General features: G+C 42.2%; 1 protein-coding gene across 1 annotated transcript in view; it reads left to right on the top strand.

Annotated features, from left to right (window-relative positions):
- sms (spermine synthase) overlaps positions 1-17,441 on the top strand; it is a 62,767-nt gene that overhangs the window by 13,285 nt on the left and 32,041 nt on the right. Inside the window, exons 3-6 of the mRNA XM_072260893.1 lie at positions 3,979-4,072; positions 11,469-11,533; positions 15,583-15,758; positions 16,550-16,706. Of these exons, the coding sequence (XP_072116994.1) occupies positions 3,979-4,072; positions 11,469-11,533; positions 15,583-15,758; positions 16,550-16,706 (492 nt within the window). The remainder of the gene's footprint in view (positions 1-3,978; positions 4,073-11,468; positions 11,534-15,582; positions 15,759-16,549; positions 16,707-17,441) is intronic.

Genomic DNA, 17,441 nt, shown 5'->3' with positions numbered 1-17,441 from the left:
TCTCAAGCTGCATGTCCATGGTTTGTCAAGGCTTTCATTTCTGTGTTGGATTCTGCACTGTCTTTACACTTAGTCACTTTCCAGTGCTCATACTAGGACACTGGTTAAAACCCAGTGACCCAGCATCAGTTGGAAGATAAACAGTGTTTAATCTTCAATCTGTTAATCCTCCATCAGAACTGGGAAAGATAAAGCAATTTAAAGTTGAGAACATGAGGGAAGGAAAGATGGGACAAAGGAAATACTTCTGATCTGGAGAGGACAAGACTTGCATGGAGAAGTTCGAGGTCATCAGATTAATAGGGGTAGTATGAGAAAATCAATACGATGAGAAAAGTTGATTTCCATTTTTATGAAAGGGAACTTGATGACAGTGGGGACAATGTGAGTGAGGTTGATCTTCTGGACCATCATTAAGGGATAGGAGGTGTTGGAGTTGTTAAAATACATTAGGACGGATAAGTCCCCGGGGCCGAACGGAATATTCCCCTGGCTGCTCCACGAGGTGAGAGGAGAGATTGTTGAGCCTCTGGCTAGGATCTTTACGTCCTCATTGTCCACAGGAATGGTACCGGAGGATTGGAGGGAGGCGAATGTCCTCTTGTTCAAAAGAGGTAGTAGGATAGTCCGGGTAATTATAGACCAGTGAGCCTTACGTCTGTGGTGGGAAAGCTGTTAGAGATAGGATCTATGGGCATTTAGAGAGTCATGGTCTGATCAGAGACAGTCAGCATGACTTTGTGAAGGGCAGATCATGTCTAACAAGCCTGATAGGGTTCTTTGAGGAGGTGACCAGGCATATAAATGAGGGTACTGCAGTGGATTTGATTTGCATGAATTTTAGTAAGGCATTTGACAAGGTTCCACACAGTAGGCTTATTCAAAAAGTCAGAAGGCATGGGATCCAGGGAGGTTTGGCCAGGTGGATTCAGAATTGGCTTGCCTGCAGAAAGCAAAGGGTCGTGGTGGAGGGAGTACATTCAGATTGGAGGGTTGTGACAAGTGTCCCACAAGGATTGGTTCTGGGACCTCTACTTTTCGTGATTTTTATTAATGACCTGGATGTGGGGGTAGAAGGGTGGGTTGGCAAGTTTGCAGACAACACAAAGGTTGGTGGTGGTGTGGATAGTGTAGAGGATTGTCGAAGATTGCAGAGAGACATTGATAGGACGCAGAAGTGGGCTGAGAAGGAGCAGATGGAGTTCAACCTGGAGAAGTGTGAGGTGGTACACTTTGGAAAGACAAACTCCAAGGCTGAGTACAAAGTAAATGGCAGGATACTTGGTAGTGTGGAGGAGCAGAGGAATCTGGGGGTACATGTCCACAGATCCCTGAAAGTTGCCTCACAGGTAGATAGGGTAGTTAAGAAAGCTTATGGGGTGTTAGCTTTCATAAGTCGAGGGATAGAGTTTAAGAGTTGGGAGGTAATGCTGCAGCTCTATACAACTCTGGTTAGGCCACACTTGGAGTACTGTGTCCAGTTCTGGTTGCCTCACTATACGGAGGATGTGGAAACATTGGAAAGGGTACAGAGGAGATTTTCCAGGATGCTACCTGGTTTAGAGAGTATGGATTATGATCAGAGATTAAGGGAACTAGGACTTTACTCTTTGGAGAGAAGGAGGATGAGAAGAGACATGATAGAGGTACACAAGATATTAAGAGGAATAGATAGAATGGACAGCCAGTGCCTTTTCCCCAGGGCACCACTGCTCAGTACAAGAGGACATTGCTTTAAGATGAAGGGTGGGATGTTCAAGGGGGATATTAGAGGAAGGTTTTTTACTCAAAGTGATTGGTGCGTAGAATGCACTGCCTGAGTCAGTGGTGGAGGCAGATACACTAGTGAAGTTTAAGAGACGACTAGACAGGTATATGGAGGAATTTAAGGTGGGGGGTTATATGGGAGGCAGGGTGTAAGGGTTGGCACAACATTGTGGACCGAAGGGCCTGTACTTTGCTGTACTGTTCTATGAAAGGCATAGACTTTAATTCAGTAACAAGGAAATGTGGTATTAAGTACTCAGCTGGCCAAGCAGAATCCATGGAAAGAGAAACGCTTGGCTTTTTAGGTTGAAGATCCTTTTCAGACTTGCTGTGGACCTTCTTTTAATATACGGGTTTCCCCCGCTATTCCAAAGGTGGAGCGTTCCTATGAAACCGTTCATAAGCCGAAATGGCGTAAAGCGAAGAAGCAATTGCCATTAATTTATATGGGAAAAATTTGAGTGTTCCCAGATATCACATAAAATAGCACATAAAACCTAAAATAACACTAACATATAGAAAAAGCAGGAATGATATGATAAATACACAGCCTATATAAACTAGAAGTAATGTATGTACTATGTAGAATCGGGAAGATTGAGTCAAAACCGATTTGTAGAAAAAAATCGGCACGTACACGCATGCTCACATTACGCATGTGCGTGCACCTGCCCACGCAAGGCTTCATGGTCATGGTAGTCTTTCTCGGGGTAAACACAAGTTTAAAGCAGGCGTCTTTTTTCGTAAAAGCGAAAATCCTCTTCCGGTTAGCGAAAACAGGTACTAATGTAGGTCTTCTGTAAAAGTGAAATGTCATAAAGCGAACGTTCGGAAAGTGGGGTCACCTGTATTCAGATTGGGTAGTTCAATTGGTGCTTGTCCTGTTTTTTCTCATTATAAAGGTTTTGCTGATTTCAAGTGGTCATTAAATAATTTCCATCATTTCACACCAGCTTGAGATGCAAAAGGGGAAAGTTCCTGCTTTCAGATGTACAGGACAGGAACAGGCCTGGACCTACAATCTCAGTCCTGATCACGCTATAAAATTAAGCTAATCCCTTCTGCCTGCACGTGATCAATATCCCTCCATTCTCTGCATATTCATGTCTCTATTTAAAAGCTTCTTAAACGCCACTGTCATATCTGCTTCCACCACTATTCTTGGCAGCACATTCCAGGCACTCTGTGTAAACACTTGCAATGCACATCACCTTTAAACTTTTTCCCCCTCTCATCTTAGATGCATGTCTTCTCAGTATTTGGCATTTTTAATCCTGGTATAAGAATTCTGTGTGGGCACGTGGCCAAGTGGTTAAGGCATTGGACTAGCTACCTGAAGGTTGTGAGTTCGAGCCCCAGCCAAGGGAACGTGTTGTGTCCTGGATCAAGGCACTTCATCACACATTGCTCTGCGACAACACTGGTGCCAAGCTCTATGGGTCCTAATGCCCTTCCCTTGGACAACATTGGTGTCGTGGAGAGGGGAGACTTACAGCATGGGCAACTGCTGGTCTTCCATACAACCTTGCCTAGGCCTGTGCCCTGGAGAGTGAAGACTTTCCAGGCGCAGATCCATGGTCTCGCAAGACTAACGGATGCCTTTATGATAAGAATTCTGACTATCTACCTTATCTATGCTTCTCATAATTTTATAATCTTCTCTCAGGTCTCCCCTCAGTCTCCAATGCTAGAGAAAACAGTTTAACATTGACCTACATCTCTTTGTAGGCAGTATCCTTGTAAGCCACCTCCGCACCCACTTCAAAGCCTCTCCATTATTACTGTATTGGGGTGACCAGATCCGCATATAATACATGTTTTGCATGCATACAGAAATGCAACCTAACCAAAGTTCCATACAATGTGTTTACTTTTTGTTTTACTTCACGTAGTAGCTAATTGTATCAGTCTATCTATCTGTTGTAAATGTAGGGAGGAACATTTTATTGAACGCTTGCATGGTATTATTTTGTTACCTACACAACGAAACAAGCTACGCTATCCTAGAAATACATTCAATGTAAATGTTTGGGATTTGTGCTTTCCTGCTTTGTCTTTATGCATACTGCCACTCCTATGCTCTGCTTATCAATTTTAAGATATAAACAGTGCTGTATTGTGCTCTTTTTCAACCACTGGAAAGAAAAGACTTACAAATACTACCTGAATTTCATACACATTTTATTTCAAACCAATTAATTTTACTTGCAGCTTTGCCACTCTAAGAATGTACACAGATAAGCTCATGACATTTGACTTCCATAGCTATGAATTGGACAACAAAGGGCGAGCAACAGTTGAAACGGTAAGTGTTATGCTTCGGAGTATATTAATTTGCAGAATTTGCACTGAGGTATATAAAGGTAAATGGGTATTATTAAATGGAGCAAAAGTAGTCTTTAGTTCATATGCAGTCATGGTAGTTACACAGCAGGTGCCATGACTTTCTAATTTTGTTTTATAAGAGGGATGCAGAAATATTAATGAGCATATATATTAAGCATATTGGCTGTTACCACCTGAAGTCTGATGACAAGCTAGTTGACAGCTTGTACTGAAGGTAATCAGCTGATTGGGTCAGTTTAGAACTTGAAGCAAGGTTGAAGAGCCTGTGGATTGTGAAGACACAATATAGTTAAGATTTTGTAGAATACAATAAGTGGAGTCTTGATTTGTCAATGATTGATATTGACCCTACTGCCATAAGTGGAGAATTAGATTCTTTTGATTCAGCTGCTTAAACATTAATTGAACAGGCTTACAGCACAGAAGCGGGCAGCTTGGCCGACCTTATCCTCAAAAACCAGCAAGCGCACATTACGTCAATCTCGCATTACTCTCTCTCAACTCCCCTCCCTGCATCGGCAGTTACAGTGACTAGTTAATCTACTGACCCATATGTGAAGACAGTGATGCACTCGGAGGAAACCCATGCAGGAGAATTTAAAAGGCACACAGACAGCACCAGAGGTCAAGATTAAACCTTGATCCCTGGAGCTGTGACGCTGCTGCTGTAACTAATTGTACTACTGTCTTTCAGGGAAAAAATTGTAAGAACCTAACTAGTGCATATTTAAACAACAAGAGGTGTTCTTTTTACATTAAAGACAGTGTAAATTAAAACATTAGCATCTAGGAAGACTATCTTGCAATCATTGTACATTTCAGTATAGGTCATTGAAGATAATAAGTATAATTGGTCTTTCCCTTATTATGAGTGGATTTAATGGTAAATCCAAGGAAATTAAACAAATGTATTAAACAGTTGGTTATTCCTTATCTGGAATATAATGACCAATCTGGGACACTTTTTAAGAAGAGTCTTGGAGCAGTTTTGGACCAGAACTGGGAAGTGGGATTTTGCTTTTGGTTAATGAATTCAAACATCGCAGTTTTATCTTGCATTGCTCCTGGTTCTTTAAATAATCTTTCTGAATGATTTACTGAAGTGTTAAAGATGAACTGTTTTAATGGAATTAACCCTGAGAAACTCTTCTTTCCCAGGCTCATTAACCAGTATAGCAGGTTTAAGATGAACTGGAAAAGTATGCAGAACAAACGCCAATAATCAGGCATCCTTGATAATTTGGTCATGCCAGATTAGCAGATGTTCCAGACTATTGGATATTATTTTTATCAATACACTTTCACAATTGAAGTTTACTTTTTTTTTGCAATTAGACAATATGAAAATAGATTTTTATAGTTGACCTAGTCAGTCTGAAGAGGTATGTGAGGCCAGAATGTAGAAACATAGAAAACCTACAGCACAATGCTGTGCCGACCATGTACTTAATTTAGAAATTACCTAGGGTTACCCATAGCCTTATATTTTTCTGAGCTCCATTTGCCTATCCATGAGTCTCTTAAAAGACCCTATCGTATCCGCCTCCACCACCGTCGCCGGCAGCCTATTCCACGCATTCACTACTCTCTGTTTTTAAAAAAAACTGACCTTTACTCTGTACCTACTTCCAAGCACGTTAAAACTATGCTCTCTCGTGTTAGCCATTTCAGCCCTGGAAAAAAGCCTCTGACTATCCACACGTTCAATGCCTCTCATTATCTTATTCACCTCTATCGGGTTACCTCTTGTCCTCCGCCACTCCAAGGAGCAAAGGCCAAGTTCACTCAACCTTTTCTCATAAGGAATGCTTCCCAATCCAGGCAACATCCTTGTAAATCTCCTCCGCACCCTTTCTATAGTTTCCACATCCTTCCTTTAGTGAGGTGACCAGAACTGAGCACAGCATTCCAAGTGGGGTCCTATATAGCTGTTACGTTACTTATCTGGGTTGAACTCCATCTGCCACTTCTCAGCCCAGTTTTGCTTCCTATCGATGACCCACTGTAACCTCTGACAGCCCTCCACACTATCCACAACACCCCCAATCCTTGTATCATCAGCAAATTTACTAACCCATCCTTAAATTTCCTTATCCAGGTCATTTATAAAAATCATGAAGAGAAAGGGTCCCAGAACAGATCCCTGAGGAACACCACTGGTCACCAGCCTCCATGCAGAATATGACCTGCCCACAACCACTCTTTGCCTTCTGTGTGCAAGCCAATTCTGGATCCACAAAGCAATGTCCCCTTGGATCCCATGCCTCCTTACTTTCTCAATAAGCCTTGCATGGGGTACCTTGCTGAGATCCATATACACTACATCTGCTCTACCTTCATCAACGTGTTTAGTCATATCCTCAAAAAATTCATTCAGGCGCATAAGGCATGACGTGCCTTTGGCAAAGCTATGCTGACTATTTCTAATCATATTATGCTTTTCCAAATGTTCATAAATCCTGCCTCTTTGGATCTTTTCCATCAACTTACCAACTACTGAAGTAACACTCACTGGTCTATAATGGAGATGTCAGGGGTAGGTTTTTACGCAGAGAGTGGTGAGTGCATGGAATGGGCTGCCGGCAATGGTGGTGGAGGCAGATACAATAGGGTCTTTTAAGAGACATTTAGATAGGTACATGGAGCTAAGAAAAATAGAGGGCTATGGGTAAGCCTGGTAATTTCTACGGTAGGGACATGTTCGGCACAAGTTTGTGGGCCAAAGGGCCTGTATCGTGCTGCAGGTTTTCTGTGTTTCTATCTATATGCTCAAGCTTTTCAATTTGCTGTAAGGTATCCCTACAATTGCCAAGATCCTTTTCCATAGTGAATACTGAAACAAAGTATTCATTAAGTACCTCTGCTATCTCCTCCAGTTCCATACACTCTTTTCCACTGTCACACTTGATTGGTCCTATTCTCTCACGTCTTATCCTCTTGCTCTTCACATACTTGTAGAATGCCTTGGGTTTTCTTTAATCCTGCTCACCAAGACCTTCTCGTAGCCCCTTCTGGCTCTCCTAATTTCATTCTTAAGTTCCTTCCTGCTAGCCTTATGATCTTCTAGTTCTCTATCATTACCTAGTTTTTTGAACCTTTCATAAGCTCTTCTTTTCTTCTTGACTAGATTTTCAACAGCCTTTGTACACCACAGTTCCTGTACCGTACCATCCTTTCCCTGTCTCATTGGAACGTATCTATGCAGAACGCCACGCAAGTATCCCTTGAACATTTGCCACATTTCTGCTGTACACTTCCCTCAGAACATCTGTTCCCAATTTATGCTTCCAAGTCCCTGCCTGATAGCTTTGTATTTCCCCTTACTGCAATTAAACACTTTCCTAACGTGCCTGTTCCTATCCCTTTTCAATGCTATGGCAAAGGAGATAGAATTGTGATCGCCATCTCCAAAATGCTCTCCCACTGAGAGATCTGACACCTAACCAGGTTCATTTCCCAACACCAGATCAAGTACAGCCTTGTAGGCTTATCTACATATTGTGTCAGGAGACCTTCCTGAACACACCTAACAAACTCCACCCCATCTAAACCCCTTGCTTTAGGGAGATGCCAATCAATATTTGGGAAATTAAAATCTCCCATCATGACAGCCCTGCTATTATTACTCCTTTCCAGAATCTGTCTCCCTATCTGCTCCTAGATATCCCTGTTACTATTGGGTGGTCTATAAAAAACACCCAGTAGAGTTATTGATGCCTTCCTGTTTTTATCTTCCACCCACAGAGACTTAGTAGACAATCCCTCCATGACTTCCTCCTTTTCTGCAGCTGTGACACTATCTCTGATCAGCCATGGCCCCACCTGTTTTGCCTCCCTCCCTGTCCTTTCTGAAACATCTAAAGCCCGGCACTCTTAAGTAACCATTCCTGCCCCTGAGCCATCCAAGTCTCTGTAATGGCCACAACATCATTGCTGCAAATACTGATCCACGCTCTAAGCTCATCCACTTTGTTCATGATGCTTTTTGCATTTAGAAAGACACATCTCAAACCATCGGTCTGAGTGCATCCATTCTCTATCACCTGCCTATCCTTCCTCTTACACTGTCTCCAAGCTTTCTCTATTTGTGAGCCAGCCACTCCTTCCTCTATCTCTTCAGTTCAGTTCCCAACCCCAGCAATCCTAGTTTAAACTCTCCCCAATAGCCTTAGAAAACCTCCCCGCCAGGATATTGGTCCCCTTGGATTCAAGTGCAACCCATCATTTTTGTACAGGTCATGCCTGTCCCAAAAGAGATCCCAGTGATCCAGAGATCTGAATCCCTGCCCCCTGCTTCAATCTCTCAGCCACACACTTATCCTCCACCTCACTCTTATTCCTATACTCACTGTCGCGTGGCACAGGCAGTAATCCCGAGATTACTACCTTTGAGGTCCTGCTTTGAACTTCCTTCCCAACTCCTTGTAGTCTGTTTTCAGGACTTCCTCCTTTCTCCTACCTATGTCATTGGTACCAATATGTACCACGACCTCTGGCTGTTCACCTTCCCACTTCAGGATATCCTGGACATGATCAGAAACATCCCAGACCCTGGAACCTGGGAGGCAAACTACCATCTGTGTTTCTTTCCTGTGTCCACAAAATCGCCTGTCTGACCCCCTAACTATAGAGTCCCTTATTACTGCTGCCTTCCCTACCCTTCTGAGCCAGAGGCGCAGCCACTGTTGCTTCCCCCAATTAGACTACCCCGCTCCCCCCAAACGGGAGAACTTCTTGTTAAGAGGATAGTCATAGAGGTACTCCTTAATATCTGACTCTTGCCCTTCCCTCTCCTGACTGTTACCCACTTACCTATCTCCTGAGGCCCCAGTGTGACGACTTGCCTATAGCTCCTCTCTATCACCTCATTTTCCCTGACCAGACGAAGGTCATCGAGCTGCATCTCCTGTTCCCCAACACAGTCCCTAAGGAGCTGCAGCAAATGTATTTAAAATAAGGGCAGAAAGGCAGGGAGCATGAGGTACAGGGCTTTGGTGTTTAGAAACAATGAGAAACAGAGCCCAGAGAGTTTAAAGGGAGGATGGGAAATGGGGCTCAAATCAGTTTAAATGGAGATGGGGTCCAGAGGGTTTAAATGCAGAATGGGCAACAGAGCCTGATCAGTTTATAAGGAACAGAAAACAAGAGTTTAGTAAGTTTCAAGGGAGCATGGGGATGTGGCACTGAAATGTTGCTATTTCTGAGCATTAACATACAGAATTATTCGTGTTTTTTGTTTGGAGAATTGGAATGTTCTAAAAATATGCTGCTAACAGATTCTATCATACTTCCTGGTGAATACTGCATGTGTGTAGGCCTGTGGGAAAGCAGTAGGGTTATAGGACTAATTGAATTGTTCTTTGAAAGAGTCACAAAGATATTTGGACCAGATGGGTACCCGTAACATATGATTGTAAATGGGCATTTTTTCAGTGTGTTCTTGTATATAGTTTTGTGGAATGTTAGTGCAATCTGTCGATGTTTGGAAACAAATGTAGTGAAATAATAATCCACAACTATTTGAGATGATTGAGGTATTTATTGGGTTTGACAGATCCCAAGCTGAGACTTTATAATCTCTCCTCTTTGCTTTATGTACAGAGCCCAAGGTTTTATTTGTTATTTAACAGGCTTAACTACTCTATTTGTCATAGCTGATGATATTTGTATGCTCTGTCCTGCGCCATACAGGGTATTACCATTGTAGGTCCCTTCTGATTTTACTTACCAAGCCTATCACCAAGCTTCAGTACAGTGTGCTGGAATGAACCTGTCCTATTTGTACTTGATCCATACTTGATCATTCTGTCCCTGTCCCAGCTTGCCAAAGCCTTGGTTTCAGCTAGTAAAGTGTTTCCCCTTGATTCCCATTCTACACAGTGTTGAGCCAGATTTTGGCCATGGTAGCATAGCCGATATTACAGCTCGAGCTGTCAGAGTTCAAATCTGACATCATCTGCAAGAAGTCTAAGTCCTTCCTGTGGAATGTTTGTCTTTTCTCTGGGTCTGCTAGTTTCCCCCACAGTCCAAAGACATAACAGTTGGTAGGTTCATTGGTATGTAAAATGTCCCATGATTAGGTTAGGATTAAATCAGGTCGCTGAGCGGTTCCAGGGGTCCGCAACCTTTTTGCCTCTGTGGGCGGGATCACGTATTAATGAGCGGACGGTGGGCCAGATAAATGCCATAAAAAACTTGAAATATGGGAATTATCCAGTTAAATACATCTAGTTATGTTTTGCCTCAAGTTAATGAATAATGCATGCTAGAAAATCACTTGTGCTTAAGGTTGCCTACCCCTGGCCTATTCCATGCTGTATCTCAATAAAGTAATTGTGTCCTTCCTCTTCTCCAGATGTGTGATGCTTATGTGAGAATGCTGTTCTTGGACTATAGTTCAGCATTCAACACCATAATTCCCTGCAAGCCTTCACCCTGCCTTGTGTACCTCGACCCTGCACTTCCTGTCAGATTGCCGGCAGGTGGTAAGGGTGGGCTCCCTCACCTCTGCCCCTCTGACCCTCAACAGGGGTGCCCCTCAGGGCTGTGTCCTAAGCCCCCTCCTTTACTCTGTATACCCATGACTGTATCACCATGCATAGTTCCAATCTGCTAATTAAATTTGCTGACAACCCTACACTCAAACTCAGTAATGAGGCAGCCTACAGAGAGGAAGTCATCACCCTGACACAGTGGTGTTAAGAAAACAACCTCTCCCTCAATGTCGCAAAAACAAATGAGCTGGTTATGGACTACAGGAGGAATGGAGACAGGCTCCCCCCATTGATGTCAATGGCTCTGGGGTTGAGAGGGTGAACAGCTTTAAGTTCCTCGGCATAAACATCACTGAGGATCTCACGTGGTCTGTATATCCTGTCTGTCTGCATCACTGCCAGGCAAGAGAACTGTACTTCCCTCAGTCGCAGGACTCTGCAGAGAGTGGTGCGGACAGCCCAGCACATCTGTAGATATGAACTTCCCACTATTCAGGACATTTAAAAAGACAGGTGTGTAAAAAGGGCCTGAAGGATCACTGGGGACCCGAGTTACCCCAACCAAAATTGTTTCTGCTGCACCATCTGGGAAATGGTACCCACAGCATAAAAGCCAGGACCAACAGGCTCTGGGACAGCTTCTTCCACCAGGCCATCAGACTGACTCAACTGTATTTCGATGTTATATTGACTATCCTGTTGTACATAATTATTATAAATTACTATTGAATTACATTTGAATGAAGACATAATGTAAAGATTTTAACTCATCTATATGGAAGATGTAAATCATAAAGTTAGTTCAATTCAGTTGATTCTATAGTGATTTAATTCAATTGAAGCTACTCATTTATATTTCAGCTCTGTAACAAACTGGAACAGAAAATGAAAGACCTCTTTCAGGGAAATATCAAAAGGCTAAAAAGGTAGGAAATAAAATAGATCATCCAATTGGATATCGTGTTAACTGACCAACTTGAGTGGCTTCTCTCAATCAATTGTTTGTTGAAAGTATCCTGCACGTTAGTAATCGGTTATTCTGTTCTATTTTTCATTCTACATGTATTAAGCTGAGTTATTTGCTCTATCAAGTGGAGAACTTGATAGAGGGTAGTGAAGACCAAAGACATTGAAGCATTGAAATAAACATACTTTATACTTTATTGTCGCCAAACAACTGATACTAAAACGTACAATCATCACAGCGATATTTGCTTCTGCACTTCGCGCGCCCTGGAGTACAAATCGATAGTAAATATTAAAAATTTAAATTATAAGTCATAAATAGAAAATAGAAAAATGGAAAGTAAAGTAGTGCAAAAAAAAACCGAGAGGCAGGTCCGGATATTCGGAGGGTACGGCTCAGATCTGAGTCAGGATCCGTTCAGCAGTCTTATCACAGTTGGAAAGAAGCTATTCCCAAATCTGGCCGTACGAGTCTTCAAGCTCCTGAGCCTTCTCCCGGAGGGAAGAGGGATGAAAAGTGTGTTGGCTGGGTGGGTCATGTCCTCGATTATCCTGGCAGCACTGCTCAGACAGCGTGCGGTGTAAAGTGAGTCCAAGGACGGAAGATTGGTTTGTGTGATGTGCTGCGCCGTGTTCACAAACTTCTGCAGCTTCTTCCAGTCTTGGACAGGACAACTTCCATCCCAGGTTCTGATGAGCTTCGGCAAATGTTTATAGTACATGTTCCTCCTTTGAACTGTTCAGATGTAAGTAATTTGTTAACTCATTGAGCAATTTATATGATAAGTATTCAATTATCAGTCAGCAGAGTGAAATGCTCCTTTTGCAGGATGTGGGAACGCAGGGAGATATCTAATGTCCCTGACAACTACATCTTTGAGAAGTGCATCCAAGTGCAGCTGCTTAGAAACCATGTTAAGGAATTAGATCTGGAGCTGGATGAACACTGGATCATTCATGAGGCTAAGGGTTGATTGACAGGCTATAGAGTTGCACCTACTGTGCACAGGTAACTGGGTCCCCAGGGGAGGAGGGGATAGGCAGCCAGTGCAGGGTACTTCTGTGGCTGTCCCTCTCAATAATAGGTATTTCACTTTAGATACTGTTAAGGGGATGACTTAGCAAGGGGCTCTCTGGCACTGAGTTTGACTCTTTGGCTCATAAGGGAGAAGAGGTAAGCTACAGTGATAGGGGATTCAATCTCAGGAGGTTCCATGGAAGAGAATGAGATTCATGGGTGGTATGCTCTCTTCCCGCCCCACCCGGGTTCAGCTAGGAAAATGGCTGAAAAACAGCAGATGGAATTTAATCAGACACATGGAGAATATGCACGATGAGCAGTACGGCACAGAGGAGTGTGGTAGAACAGAGGGATCTGGGAATACAGATCCATAATCCCTTGAAAGTGACATTATAGGTAGATAGGGTCGTAAAGAGAGCTTTTTGCACATTGACTTTCATAAATCTAAGTATTAAGTACAGGAGCTGGGATGTAAGTTGGTTGTATAAGACATTGGTGAGTTCTAATTTGGAGTATCTTGCAGTTCTGGTCACCTGTCTACAGGAAAGTGATCAATATGATTGAAAGAGTACAGAGAAAAATTTACAAGGATGTTGCTGGGACTTGAAGACCTGAGTTATAAGGGAAAGATTCAATAGCCTAGGACTTTATTCCTAGAATGTCGAAGAATGGGTAGATTTGATAGACGTATGCAAACTTATGAGGGGTATAAATAGGGTAAATGCAAGCAGGCTTTTCCCACTAAGGCTGGGAGCAACTAGTGATAGAAGTCATGGGTTAAGTTTGAAAGGTAAATTATTTAAGTGAAACATGAGAGGAAACTTCTTCACTCAGAGGGTGGTGAGTGAGGAACGGTCTGCCAGCGGAAGTGGTGGATGCGGGTTCATTTAAATATCTAAGAGAAATTTGGATAAGTACATGCATGGGAAGGATACAGATGGCTATGATTTGGGTGCAGGTCATTGGGACTAGGAAGCATAATAGTTTGGCATGTACTGGATGGGCTAAAAATGTTTCTGTGCTGTCATGTTTTGTATCTGGGGCTCCACGGGGGACTGTCTTGTCTCCCTTTCTCTTCACCATTTACACCTCGGACTTCAACTACTGCACAGAGTCTTGTCATCTTCAGAAGTTTTCCGATGACTCTGCCATAGTTGGATGCATCAGCAAGGGAGATGAGGCTGAGTACAGGGCTACGGTAGGAAACTTTGTCACATGGTGTGAGCAGAATTATCTGCAGCTTAATGTGAAAAAGGCTAAGGAGCTGGTGGTAGACCTGAGGAGAGCTAAGGTACCCGTGACCCCTGTTTCCATCCAGGGGGTCAATGTGGACATGGTGGAGGATTACAAATACCTGGGGATACGAATTGACAATAAACTGAACTGGTCAAAGAACACTGAGGCTGCCTACAAGAAGGGTCAGAGCCGTCTCTATTTCCTGAGGAGACTGAGGTCCTTTAACATCTGCCGGACGATGCTGAGGATGTTCTACGAGTCTGTGGTAGCCAGTGCCATCACGTTTTCTGTTGTGTGCTGGCGCAACAGGCTGAGGGTAGCAGACACCAACAGAATCAACAGACTCCTTCGTAAGGCCAGTGATGTTGTGGAGATGGAACTGGACTCTCTCACGGTGGTGTCTGAAAAGAGGATGCTGTCTAAGTTGCACGCCATCTTGGTCAATGTCTCCCATCCACTACATAATGTACTGGGTGGGCACAGGAGTACATTCAGCCAGAGAATCATTCCATTGAGATGCAACACAGGGCGTCATAGGAAGTCTTTCCTGCCTGTGGCCATCAAACTTTACAACTCCTCCCTTGGAGGGTCAGACACCCTGAGCCAATAGGCTGGTCCTGGACTTAGTTCATAATTTACTGGCATAATTTACATATTACTATTTAACTATTTATGGTTTTATTACTATTTATTATTTATGGTGCAACTGTTTGAATCTTGCCAGTGTTTTGTGTTTTACTTCTGTTTATGGAAGGCATTTTAATATTGATCATTATATTTGCACGATACAGAGCTGGCATTTCCAATATTGTCAAGTGAAAGTCACAGAACTGCAGATCGTGGAGATCGAATGTAAAATGAAAAAAGCTAGAAATATCCAGCAGTCGGGCCGCATTTGCAGGAAGAGATAGTTAAATACCTGAGTATTTACAGCATTTTCAGTTTATCATATAATTTTCCTTCCTCCTTTGCCTGTATTACCTCCCTGAGCTGTATATTGAATTGATTTGCCTTCTCTCTTCAGAAATCATTTACTTCAGGTGCAATTACACTATCTTCTTGTTACCATATAGCCATTTGACTGACCGATTATGTTCACCTCAATACTGAACGAGCAACTTGAGTCCCTTGCTGTGCTTAAACGTGTATGGATTGGGTCAAATGGAGAACACATGAATGATTAGAGAAACCAGACTATCACCACTTTGAGCAATAGTTTTTTCTCTAATTCTGATTTAGGAGCAGAGTGCACAGTCTCAGCATAGAGGGACATCTATTTAGAATAGAGCTGAGGAGGAATTTCTGTAGCCAAAGGGTGATGAATCTGTGGAATTCATTGCTGTATATAGCTTTGGAGGTCAAGTCAATGGGGATATTTAAAGCAGAGGTTGATAGGTTCTTGATTAGTTAGGGCATTTGCTGTAATGGAGACTAGACCTTTTAAGGTGTCATATTTGGTTTTGGAATTACAGATTAACTACAGCTAGAATTTTAAAATCCCAATTAAAATTTTGAATTTAAAGCAACACCGGTCAAATCAAAGTACTTAATTTGTTTGCAGAATTTTGTACCATAAATCCTACTTCAGAGCTGAATATTGAGGGAGAGATAAGAGTGAGAAATACATTCTGTCTATAGCCTTGTTAACTTCATTAAGGAGATGTGTCTACTAATATTCTTGCACATTAACTGCCCTTATAAGGAGGAATGTAAATGCAGATTTGTTCATTCACCCAATATTGCCCTACACAGGTTACCTGCGATCATCAGAGGGGGGACCATTGATAGATACTGGCCTACTGCAGATGGCCGGTTGGTTGAGTATGATATTGATGATGTTGTTTATGATGAAGATTCTGCATATCAGAACATCAAGATTCTTCATTCAAAGCAGTTTGGAAATATTCTCATCCTCAATGGTGACATTAGTAAGTATTTACTGGTTTTCTCATCTTCTTAACAGTTGATTAGTTTATTTGTTAATAAACATTCAAGAGTGGAATTTTATTTGTTCTTGTGTCTTGTTTCATGCAATCTTCGTTGCTTTGTTTTTTTTTTGTCCATTGTAACCTGTTTTGAATGCTGATCTTTGCCAAGCTCTCTTAATATCCACTGACAATCCATAGTCTAAGGACATTATAGGTGGCTTAGAGAAGGAAAGGAGGGGAAAAAAAAGGATTCCTTGTACATAATTTAAAGGTGTGAATTGTTTTTGAGTCCCACTCTTCCTTGTTGGAACTGAGTCCATGATGTAAATGCAAGCTTACAACAAAAACTAAAAATCCTGGTAATGCACAACCGCTCCTTTAGTGCTGTGGAAGGGATGAGGGCAGGGTTGAACTTGGGCTTTTTTAAAATCTGCCTTATTGTTTTAGAAGACCTGCGTCCAATTTCCTACATTCTGCTCTGTAAAATAAGATATATTTATATGTAAACCACCTCCTAAAAATGTTCCTGCATTTGAAGTAATGAATTGATAAATGCCAACATCTGTGAAGAGGGAATGATGTCGCTTGTTTTTAAGTCCATGTGGAACAGTTCTCAAGCACTGGATAAGACGGGGGTAAGGCTGGATCTTTACCACCTTCTGATAGTGCAAGAGCCCTACCAGTGCTCCTTAGGACTTAAACCTCCTTTGTCCTTGAAATTACTGTTGAGCCTGTTGCATTTAATTCCTTACTGAATGATGTAGTAAACAATATATATTTCTTTGTTTCAGATTTGGGAGAAAGTGACCTCCCATATACACAGGCTATAATGGGCAGTGGAGTAGAGGACTATACAGGGAAAGAGATTCTTATCTTGGGAGGAGGCGATGGTGGAATCCTGTGTGAGCTGGTTAAGTTAAAGCCAAAGATGGTCACCATGGTGGAAATATCCTTTACCCTTGCCTGAATTAGTAGGTAAATGGTGTGAAATGGCTGGCTTAAAGCTGGTAGGATTTACAGGAATACTGTCTAGTCATTTTGAGTGGAGAAGGAGAGAGTTACAATATATTCTCTAGGTTTTACTGCAGATGGTGGAGTAAGGTTCCAGCTTTTAGTATTAATCCTCTGCTGACAATTAAATGTTCACTTACTTTTTGTCCTCTTGTTCTAGATTCTCCCATAGTGAAAATGTCCAGATATCTACCCTTCAAGCTGTGTAAGAGTTCCTGATGGTAAATTGGTTTAATGTCATGTGTACTGTGGTGTAGTGAAAAATTTTATTGCTGAATTCATTCTTCTAAAACTTAAAACAGTATAGGCCCTTCAAGGACAGCAGCTAAAAACTCTCTCTCCCCAACCCCCCACATCGATTCCAGAAATCAATCTAATGAACCGTGATTACACTGTCTCAACGCAAGTGTCTCTTGCCTTCAGTATGGATACTATACCTGTTCATTATATTCCAGATGCTGTATCACCAGAAATATGTACATTCTTTACTGAGATCCTCTTGCAGTCCAGGTCAAGAAACGACGTAAGAAAGTAAGGGTGGACCATATGGACCCTCAAGTCTGCTCAGTAGATCGTTGCTGGCCTAATATTTAAGTCTATTCTCCCACAATTTTCTCATAATGCTTAGAGAAAAGTATACACCATTTGACTTGCATGCCTATACGTTAACCT

The sequence above is a fragment of the Mobula birostris genome, chromosome 6 (assembly GCF_030028105.1).
Source record: "Mobula birostris isolate sMobBir1 chromosome 6, sMobBir1.hap1, whole genome shotgun sequence".
NCBI classification, from domain to species: Eukaryota; Metazoa; Chordata; class Chondrichthyes; order Myliobatiformes; family Myliobatidae; genus Mobula; species Mobula birostris.
This window is presented reverse-complemented; position numbering and strand designations above follow the sequence as displayed.